The sequence below is a fragment of the Thamnophis elegans genome, chromosome 1 (assembly GCF_009769535.1).
Source record: "Thamnophis elegans isolate rThaEle1 chromosome 1, rThaEle1.pri, whole genome shotgun sequence".
NCBI classification, from domain to species: Eukaryota; Metazoa; Chordata; class Lepidosauria; order Squamata; family Colubridae; genus Thamnophis; species Thamnophis elegans.
This window is the reverse complement of record NC_045541.1, coordinates 53,256,199-53,267,807: the sequence shown is the minus strand read 5'-3', so window position 1 is coordinate 53,267,807 and position 11,609 is coordinate 53,256,199. Positions and strand designations below refer to the sequence as shown.

Below are 11,609 nucleotides of genomic sequence, written 5' to 3'. Positions count from 1 at the left end.
AGTGGAGGTAATTGGCAGTAGGCGGTCTCTCAAGTACCCAGATCCAATACCATGGAGGGCTTTGTAGGTGACAAGTAGCACCTTGAATCGCACCCGGAGATCAACAGGTAGCCAGTGCAGCTCGCGGAGGATAGGTGCTACGTGGGTGAAACGAGGCGCACCCACGATCGCTCGCGCGGCTGCATTCTGGACCAGCTGAAGTCGCCGAATACTTTTCAAGGGCAGCCCCATGTAGAGCACATTGCAGTACTCCAGCCTAGAGGTCACAAGGACACGAGTGACTGTTGTGAGGGCCTCCCGGTTCAGGTAGGGACGCAACTGGTGCACCAGGCGAACCTGGGCAAATGCCCCCCTGGTCACAGCTGACAAATGATGTTCGAAAGTCAGCTGTGGATCCAGGAGGACTCCCAAGTTGCGAACCCTATCTGAGGGGCGTACAATTTGACCCCCTAGCCTGAGAGATGGAACACTTGGCCAATTCGTGGGAGGGAAGCACAGCAGCCACTCAGTCTTTTCTGGATTGAGCACAAGCTTGTTAACCCCCATCCAGTCTCTAACAGCCTCAAGACCCTGGCTCATCACATCCATCGCTTCGTTGAGTTGGCACGGGGCGGACAGATACAACTGTGTATCGTCCGCATACTGGTGGTATTTTATCCCGTGCCGTCGGATAATCTCCCCCAGCCGTTTCATGTAGATATTGAAAAGAAGGGGGAACAGGACCGAACCCTGTGGCACCCCATACGTTAGGGGCCTAGGGGTTGATCTCTGCCCTCCGACTAACACCGACTGCGACCTGTCCGAGAGGTAAGAGGAGAACCACCGTAGGACAGTGCCTCCCACCCCCACCTCCCGCAGTCGTCGCAGAAGGATACCATGGTCGATGGTATCGAAAGCCGCCGAGAGGTCAAGGAGCACCAGGATGGAGGCATGGCCTCCATCCCTGGCTCTCCAGAGATCATCGGTCAACGCGACCAAAGCGGTTTCTGTGCTGTAGCCAGGTCTGAAGCCTGACTGGAATGGATCGAGATAACTGGCTTCTTCCAAGGACCGCTGGAGCTGAAAGGCCACCACCTTCTCAACAACCTTCCCCACAAAGGGGAGGTTGGAGACTGGACGATAGTTGTTTAAAACGGCTGGATCCAAGGATGGTTTCTTCAGGAGGGGTCTCACCACCGCCGCCTTTAAAGCGGGGGGAAAGACCCCCTCCCGTAGGGGGTCCAGCCTCGTGTCACCTCTCTGCTCTTTACAACCAGCCAGGAGGGGCACGGGTCCAGCACACATGTGGAGGCACCTACAGCTCTCATTGCCTTGTCCACGTCCTCAGGGGTAACAGCTTGAAAATCAATCCAGCGATGGCTTACCAGATTATCCCTTAGTGCCTCGGCTGGTTCAGAACTGTAGCTAGGAATGCTACTGCCATAAGTATGTTTACAAGTCAGACTCTTTATGCCTAAGACATCACTATAAACTATAGTTAAATGAATTGGCAGTATTATATAATCACGCAATATAATAACTAATATAGATAACTATCATTAAACCAATCAATTTCCAAATGTACTAAACTGTAGTCCAATTTAGTAAAAAAAGATTTGTTCAGGTATCCAGGGTTGAAACTTATCGTCTGTTGCTGATGTTAAGCCTATAAAATACAGAAAGATTTAATCATGCTCTGTGATGGCAATACAACCAAATTCTGTGTTGTATATGCAGAATGTTGTATCTTTATAATGCCCAATTAGTGATCATTGGTCTTAGCAATTCAATTTTAGCTACCAGCTCACTAGTTCCAACCAGCAATTTTCGGGAAGTTTTGGAAACCAAGTTTATAACATTTCCTGTGAAACAGAATAGTTTACTGCTTGCACACAGACTTGATTTAAAAATATGAATCTAAGGCTAAGTTTATTCCCTCCATGCTGCTTAGAATGTTCTCAATATAAGCTATTTGGGTTTTTTGCTCTGTAGGTAAGAGCAGGAGAACAACTTAACAAGAAAAGATTTTCTCTGTTGGATTCCACATTCTTTTTAACACCATTCCACATGCCTATTTCTTCACATACATCTTATTCTAGTCATTTATTATCCAGCCTTCAACATTCTGTTTGTGGAGAAGGTTGTGGAAAAGACAGCAGCTACATAGGATTTTGGAATAAATTGTTTATCTGGACCTGTTTCAGTTGGATTTCAGACCAGGGTACATTATCAAGACAATACTGGTCACACTTTTTGATTACCTTTAGCAGTTGATACGAGATGGAGGTTGTGCATTCATTCTTGTGCAACTTGTTCCTCTTGGGTTTGTAATAACATCAATCACAGTGTCCATCTGGATTGGTTATGGGAGTGGGAGAAACTATATTGTATCCTCAGCCTCCATTGATGGGGAGAGATTGTGGTCCTGGCCTCTCATTTTGGGATTCCTCCAGGCTCAACATTCCACCACCACCCACCTTCCTTTTTACATGAAACCACTAGGTAATGTCATTTGTCACTTCAGGATGCTGATGATACCCATTGCCCAGGTCACTTATGATTGAATCAGTGCAGCATGCCATACATGGGACTACCCTTGAAGATCATCTGGAAGCTACAATTGGTTCAAAATGCAGGACACAAACAGTAATGAGTAGCAGTAATTGCTGTTTGTCAGACTGCATTGGTTGCCAATCAACCTTTGGATGCAATTCAAGTTGCTGTCATCAAGCCCTTCACGACACAGGGCTTAGATACGTGAGGAACTGCCTGTCTCCAATTGTTTCTGCTTGTCTGGTACATTCAGGCAGTGAAGATACTGCATGTGCTCCAGGTTCCTTCTACAGGTAGTTCTTGACTTAACAAACACAACAGACTCCAAATTTCTGTGGCTAAGGAAGATACTAAGTTTTGTTCCATTTTATGACCTTTCTTACCACAGTTAAATGAATCACTGCAATTAAGTGATTCTTAATGTTGGTTAATTGAATCTTGCTTGACATTGTGACACTGCAAAAGGTGATCACATGACCCTAGGACACTATAACTAGTATGAATACACGCCAGTTGCCTGGTTTTGATCATATGACTATGGGGATGCTGCAGTGGACATAAGGGTGAAAAACAGTTCTAAGTCACTTTTTTCAGTGCCATGATAACTTTGAAAGGTCACTAAATGACTGTAAGTCGAGGACTACCAGTGTTACTGTCATCTTAAGAGATTGAGGAAGTGTGTCTTCTTTGCTGTGGCCTACCCTTGGAACAGGATCTCCCCTCTCCGCAAGAGATTTGGACAGCACCCTCTTAGGGGATGCAAAAGTCCTTAAGGCCTGGCCTCGGTCCCAGTCTTATGGTTCAGATATTTGTCAGACCCCATTTGTAATTCATTGTGTCGCACCCCACTCTCTTGCCAGACAAAGCACACACTGTATAACTATCAGATAAATCTTGTGAAGGTTTAGGGAGGATCCCTTCTGGGTCTCTTTCTGCATACTGAGGACTCAATGTTGACTTGATTTGTCTCTTAGTTCCTTGTGAAAGAGAACTTCCCTCTTGCAATTCAACAGCAGATTTCACAAGAGTCAGCAAAGAACAGTCTTATACAGGTGGTCCTTGAACTTACCACAATTGGGATCAGAATTTCTAATGTTAAGCAAGGCAGCTGTTAAATACCTTAAATTATGCCAACTTTATGATTATTATTATTTTGCCATCACTGACTGGGAAGGTTGCAAATGACAATCCCATGATTTCAGGGCGGTGCAACTATCATGAAATACATGATAGTTGCCAACCACTTGAATTCTAATCCTGTGACCATGGGGATGCTATGACAGTCATGAGTGTGAGAATGGGTTGTAAGTTACTTTTTCAGTGTTCTTTTAACTTTGGTCACTAAACGAATGGCTGCAAGTCAGGAATTACCTGTATGGAATTTGTTTATATGTATACTCAAATGAGTGTTTTTTTTAGCTAGGGATGCCATTTAACACAAAGTGCACTACATTTATATACAGGGAGGGCTACTTATCTTGGCCTGTCCTTCCCATATAACCTCTTTTAAAAAAACCCTTTAAGTCCCTGTAAAGTTCAGTTTCATTGGGCTTCAGCTGACTCTTTCACTTCAAAATCTTGTCTCAGAGGTGAATAACCATTGCTTCTGTGTCCACCTGATGAGTATAGCCATGTTTTTGTTACAATTTTTGGCATGAATCTTCTGTCTAGACAATCTTCCTGCTCCAAAAGCATATTGTGTAGCATGCAGTTTTGAAGTCATCATTCTAATTCAATATATCACCTTGAAAAAATATTTGGGAAGTCAACAAAATAAAGTCCGGTTGTCATTTTAATGTTCTGTGACAAACTTCTTAGTTTTTTATGAGCCAATAATGAAAAAAAAACCAGAAAAGACCGACAAGTGAAACAGTGTTTAATATAGTTGTTAAATTAAACAGATTGCAATTTCCATGGGAAATCCTAACTGTATTCATCTTGCAAGAGCCAGAATAAAGAGTGCATACCCCTTGAAATGATCATGACACAGTCAACAATCACAGTCAGAGATACAGGCGACTGAAAATTTCATTGACAACACAATTGCGCAAGGCGGTCTGCTCAAATGTTAATGCACACTTCAAAGCAGGAGGCCAACTTAAAAATGATCCTATATTGTGCTATTAATTAAATTTTGGAAGTGGTAAATGATGCCAGAAAGAAAGGGTGGAAGATAATGAACAAGCTGCAGTATCATGTAAATAAAGACCTTTGGAAATCAGATTTTGTTTAAAGGTTAAAAAAACATAGTACAAGGACAAACTTGGCAGTTTTCTACAAACCGGGCTGTACCATGTACCAGGATGTGCCTTACTGGAAGGAAAACATATAACAGAAATCGGATACTACTAGGTTCTTGTTTAAAAGAGTTCCACATAATTATGTTAAGCAATTTAATAAATTTAAGAACATGGACAATATTTAATTTCCTGGTCAAAGATCAGAGCCCCCTATCTCATGTCATAGCCATTCAGCTTATTAATACTACTAAAAATCTATCTTAAAAAATGGAGAAAAAAAATCTGTCAAAAAGCTATTAATCATTTTGGAGATACCCAGGCTCAATATAAATTATTTCCCTACACTGAAATATAAAAATATATGCTTTCTACACTTTAATACTGTAATAAAATGTATGGGCATTGAAAATTCATGATGAACCCATTTATAAATGCGTATCAGTTGCTCCTTTTCTTTAAAATTGTTAGACCATCCCAGCATCCGCAGTCAAGTTTGTTTGGTTATAGGAAAAAAAAAACCAAACTTTCCCAAGCCTTTTTTAACTAAATGCCATGTTCAGTGAATTGAAAGTAGAATTTAATTCCTCACCTCTTCATGACAGCAACATTTCTAGACAATATTCCACAGCAATTCGATACACATTAATTAAACAAACCATTAAATATTTTAATTGTTGCACTTTCCGTTCTTTGAATATTGGAAATTGTTTTTATCTCAATACCCTATATTTCAAAAGCTATTTCAAAATTGGGGATACACTTTATTTGGGCTAATTCTTTATTTTCTTTGATATATTTTTTTAGCCTAAGGTTTCATAACCTTCATTTATTTTTTATTTGTTTTTATCCTGGAGCCACTTTTAAGCTTCTACTTGCTTCCTGCACTGTACAGAAATTAAAAACTGCCAAGTCTGCAACTCTGAAAAGAACAAAAAAAAAAATCCACAATTTTATAGCTTATGTACACTTCCCAAGATGCTGTTATGTGCACAGCCACTAGTTTCAGTTCAATTTTGTGCGCACCCAGCAAGAGGCTTCCCCCCTGCCAGCTGAGTTAAGAGAGAACAGAGGAAAGATCTCTCACTGACCAGCTCTCTGGCAGACTGAAGGGTCCCAACCTGGACTCCTGTTTCCCCTCTTTTCTCAGGCAGATTATGATAGAGAAGGAAATGTATGTCAGGTGCAATCAACTATGGTGCCTGTATGAATGGATCAAGATTGCTCCACCCAAAAGATAAAAGCAGCTGTACCAGATGTTCAGTGCTTGCTTAAGACTGCTGCATGTGAGTCTCCCCTCTTTCTACCTTTTCACATAGCGGTTATGTGTCCCGCATTACAGCAGATACACAAGCTGATCACTGTTGCACAATTGGGATGAAATTTTAATACATAAAATCTTCAAAATATAGAATTTTGGTATATTTGTTAGTGTCAGTGTCTCCCATATTACAAAATACAAAACCTCCCCAAATAATCCCATATCACATATCAGAGAAATCTCCCTGACCAACAGGAAGATTTAACAGCTAAGTCTTTTGCCTGTGAACCAAAATGCACCAATAGGAGTTAGAAGGTCTTTTCATTTAATAAATACATATGAAAAATTCTTTTTTTCTCTCATTTTAAACAATTACTCTCCTTCCTTTAAACATACCTCTCTTGCTAAAATGAGGAAGCCTCACATTTGTGTAAGGGTAGGGATAGCAAGAGTACATAACAAGGCAACTTTCCATTTAAAAACATTACCGATGGCATAATAAAAAAGGCCCTTTGTAAAGAGTTACAGTGACAGCAACATCTTTAATTTTAAAAGCCCACTCAAACAGCTAATATAAGAACAGTGGCACATTCAAGGAGCTGACAGCACAGACCAGAAATAGTATGGGAGTGCACAGCCTTTCCAAAATAATGCTGTTCGTTTTAGTTTTCCTTTTGTTGCAAATGAATCATACTTTCCTTCCACCAAGTAAAAACATTGTATTACTTCAAATAAATACTTAAATAGTTTTAAGTCCTGCGTAGCAGCCACAAACGAAGATCTCAAATCCACCTCTTCATCTCCGCATTTCCACTAAGCATAAATCTTTGGTCAATTCACTTAACGTTCACCTTCGTAAAAAGGTCTGCAGCAGTGCTAGGTGACTTCTGAAGTGTGCGCTAGGCAGCCCAAGCTGTGTTTCTTTTTTTATTTCCTTCGCACACAATCCTACTAAAAAGGCATTGCATGAAATACTCAACCGTGCCTTGGGATTAGATTCACTGTGAAACAGTGACATTTTTTTCCAGTGTGCTATTGTGTTTGAATTAATGGAGTCATCCTTGCCCACTGTCGCTAACTTGCTGGTGGGCCTTCATTTAAGAAGTAGGTGGTCATTTCTCCTTTACCTTTGACTTTCACAACCCCTCGGCATTCTAGTTGATAGTTGTTGATGGTTAAAACCTGATACATGTCCGTAGTGACCTGCAAAGTATTTAAAAGAAAGAGAGAAAAATCAGCGTTCGGCCCCCCTCAAGCCCTCTCTTGTTTAAGTTAACAATGGAAGTGCATTTATGGAAGGCATATTAAAAATTTATCTGGGATTACTGGAGATAAAACTTTGCACTCCGATTGTGTCCACAGTACTGAGGCCTTTGCATTCACTGAAGCATCAGAAGAAACGGTGGAGTTTTAAACAAGGCATATAACTCTGCTGAAATCATGTTCTATTTCCATATGGAAGCAGAAGTTGAAGAACTGATGTTTGGCAAGTCTACTAGAGTCTATTACTCTCAAGAGGTCTTACTAAGCAAATGCCAAGCATAACCACTCAGCCTCTAAACACAGAGTGCTGGTTCTATTAAAAGAAGGGTACAAAGTACCGAGGGGAAAGACAATTGCATCAAATATATCTTTTCCTCTTTCATTATTACAAGTTATGTAAGTGCTGCTGCAAGTGGAGTTTGGGAAGGTAAGAAAAAGGTGTGAAGAAGTCTCACCTGAATCCTATCGGGGACTCCTGTACTGTCCATTCGACTAGCTACATTCACAGTGTTGCCCCAAATATCATACTGGGGCTTACGTGCACCTATGACCCCTGCTACTACTGGACCAATATTGAGCCCTAGAAACAAAGCAGTAAGGAATTAAGACTTTCAAAAATAAATTGATGCTTATTAATTTTCATCAGAAAATCACATGCAGAAACAACACAGTCACCAGATTCATCCCCACGCCTGACTCATCCCTACTAAGTTTTGAAGAAATCACCTTTTAGCTTTTTATAAATAAAATAAGAAAGGAAGCAGTTTGCTGCACACCCTTCTTTCATTTGTTTATTTAGCTGTTAACTACTAGTGTAATTTAAATATTACACCAGTCATGTTTTTTTTAGATGGGTGGCAGTGGTGGGATTCGATTTTTTTTACTACCAGTTTGGTGGATGTGTCTTGGTGGGTGGGGCAGGGGAAAAATATTGTAAAAGCCCCATTTCCTCCCAATCAGCTGGGACTCAGGAAGCAGAGAATAGATGGGGACAGGGCCAGTCAGAGGTGGTATTTACCGGTTCTCCGAACTACTCAAAATTTTTGTTGCCGGTTCTCCAGAACTGGTCAGAACCTGCTGAATACCACCTCTGATGGGCGGCCATACAAATATAATAAATAAATTATTTATATATTCACATTTTCCCACAAATATTATTTTTTAAAAAATATTTTAATGAAGATTCTTTTTTTAAAAAATGAACAAATACAAAAAAAGAGAAGGGAGACACAGAGCAGAGGAAAAGGGAGAGAGCAAAGAAATGATGCATCCTTTGTACAAGTTTGCAATTTAAAAATTATAAGCATTTGGAAACCAAAGTGACAATCTTCTCCCACTGACTTCAGTGGAAACATTAATAATTTTCTTAAATCTTTTCTATCAAAAACAATCAGGATTGGATTCGATCACAACCCTATTAAGGTGTTTTGAAGCTACTGGATTTCATGTCAGAAGGAATACTGAATCTTTAGATTCCTGTCTTCCCTTTAGTCTTCCACGGCTCCTACAAGTCACAGGATTCAAATGTGAAAAAGTATTTTGTAGAAATATCTGAACTGTACAGCCATTATATTTCTTGCCTCCAATATGTGCACCAATGAGAGTGAGAGCAAATGCCTGTTTTGGATATTACCAGTAAATTTCTCTCTCTGGTACATCAATGTGAAGGAAATAGGAGGGATACGGGGGATCCCCTGAGGATTACGTCCAGTTCCTAGTGGACAAAGTTGCTCGGTTTCAGTCGGAGTTGGACTCCGATTCAGCAGATCCAGCCGAGGCACAAAGGGATAATCTGGTAGACCATCACTGGGTTGAGTTTCAGGATGTTGCCCCTGGGGACGTGGACAAGGCCATGAGAGCTGTGAGTGCCTCCACATGTGTACTGGACCCGTGCCCCTCCTGGCTGGTTGTTAACAGCAAGGAGGTGACACGGGGCTGGATCCAGGCGGTTGTTACCGCCTCCCTTCGGGAGGGGGTCTTTCCCCCCGCACTTAAAGCGGCGGTGGTGAGACCCCTCCTGAAGAAACCATCTCTGGATCCAGCTGTTCTTAACAATTATCGTCCAGTCTCCAACCTCCCCTTTGTGGGGAAGGTTGTTGAGAAGGTGGTGGCCTTTCAGCTCCAGCGGGCCTTGGAGGAAGCTAGCTATCTTGACCCATTCCAGTCCGGCTTCAGGCCTGGCTACAGCACAGAAACTGCTTTGGTCGCATTGACCGATGACCTCTGGAGAGCCAGGGACGGAGGCTATGCCTCCATCCTGGTTCTCCTTGACCTCTCAGCGGCTTTCGATACCATCGACCATGGTATCCTTCTGCGACGACTGCGAGAGGTGGGGGTGGGAGGCACTGTTTTGCAGTGGTTCTCCTCTTACCTCTCGGACAGGTCGCAGTCGGTGTTAGTTGGAGGGCAGAGATCGACCCCTAGGCCCCTAACATATGGAGTGCCGCAGGGTTCGGTCTTGTCCCCCCTACTTTTCAACATCTACATGAAACCGCTGGGCGAGATCATTCGGTGGCACGGGATAAAATACCACCAGTATGCGGACGATACTCAGTTGTATCTGTCTGCCCCGTGCCAACTCAATGAAGCGGTGGACGTGTTGAACCAGGGACTTGAAGCTGTTAGGAACTGGATGAGGGCTAACAAACTCGTGCTCAACCCAGATAAGACCGAGTGACTGTTGTGTTTCCCTCCCACCAATTTGGCAAGTATTCCATCGCTCAGGCTGGGGGGGGGTCAAACATTACACCCCTCAGACAGGGTCCGCAACTTGGGAGTCCTCCTGGACCCACAGCTGACTTTTGAACACCATTTGTCAGCTGTGACCAGGGGGGCATTTGCCCAGGTTCGCCTGGTGCACCAGTTGCGCCCCTACCTGAACCGGGAGGCTCTCACAACAGTCACTCGTGCCCTTGTGACCTCTAGGCTGGAGTACTGCAATGTGCTCTACATGGGGCTGCCCTTGAGGAGTATTTGGCGACTTCAGCTAGTCCAGAATACAGCCGCGCGAGCGATTGTGGGTGCACCTCGCTTCACCCACGTAACACCTATCCTCCGCGAGCTGCACTGGCTACCTGTCGATCTCCGGATACGCTTCAAGGTGCTACTTGTCACCCATAAAGCCCTCCATGGTAGTGGATCTGGGTACTTGAGAGACTGCCTACTGCCAATTACTTCCACACGACCTATTAGATCTCATCGATTAGGCCTCCTCCGAGTTCCATCTGCTGGTCAATGCCGACTGGCAACCACGCGGAGGAAAGCCTTCTCGGTGGTAGCTCCGACCCTATGGAACGATCTCCCCGTGGAGATTCGTACCCTCACCACCCTCCAGACCTTCCGCACAGCCCTCAGAATCTGGCTATCCCGTCAGGCCTGGGGCTAAGATTGTAACCCGCCCGAATGGTATGAATGTTGTGTTTTAATTATGTATTGTCTTATATGTAAAAAGTCTGTTTTCCCCCCTTTCCTTTTGGATTGTGAGCCGCCCTGAGTCCCCCCAGGGAAAAGGGCGGCATATAAATAAACCTTCTAAATCTAAATCTAAATCTAGTATCAAGGGAGAAATGGAAAAATGATGATGATGATGATGATGGTGAGATAGATCCCAGTTTTGCATTTTTGGTCCTAGTGAAATGCAGGCCTGATACTAGTGTGTATGCATGTGTGGAATTCTGGAAGCTGAAAAGGTCACTGATTACTTGCCTATCATTGTGTGCTTCTTAGATATATTTTTGTATCCAGAATGATTTATGCTTGTAGCTGCCGTACACCACAGGGCAAACATTTTGTGATGCAGGAGTGTGTGCTGATTTTCTCACTGTCAGTTGGACATGTTATATAATTTACAAAAGCCATAACAGGCACTGCCAACTGAGTACCAGTAAAAAGAAACAACATCCATGATAACTCACATTCAGTGGCTTCATGTAAAATATGGCATTTGCTTTTTTAACCACAGAGAATGGATTCACGGGGTGAACTTCTGGAGCCTAAAGTAAAACTGCAATATTTACCTATTTTCATCTGGAAATTGTTGAACGAATGCTCATTGATGTATTTCATTTGATCCATTAACCTCATTGCAAAGTCTGCCAGGGCCTTGATATGCGTTTTGCCCACCTTGTCATACGTGGAATCATTAAGACCCGAAGCAGCCATATATGTGCTCCCTATTGTTTGATCTTTCCAGCTGTCGAAATTGGTCTTCACTTATTATCTACAAACCCAAGGAAGGAAAAGGATATATATGCAAATCAATCCATGCTCTGTAAGTGGTCTGGGCACAGCACTAGATGCACTACATGCATTAACCC

General features: G+C 42.7%; 1 protein-coding gene across 1 annotated transcript in view; it reads right to left on the bottom strand.

The window, feature by feature from the left end:
- Window positions 1-7,080: 7,080 nt before the first annotated feature.
- ADCY5 (adenylate cyclase 5) overlaps window positions 7,081-11,609 on the bottom strand; it is a 290,915-nt gene continuing 286,386 nt past the window's right edge. Inside the window, 4 exon segments of the mRNA XM_032226514.1 lie at window positions 7,081-7,233; window positions 7,749-7,873; window positions 11,310-11,476; window positions 11,478-11,512. Of these exon segments, the coding sequence (XP_032082405.1) occupies window positions 7,105-7,233; window positions 7,749-7,873; window positions 11,310-11,476; window positions 11,478-11,512 (456 nt within the window). The 3' untranslated portion in view covers window positions 7,081-7,104.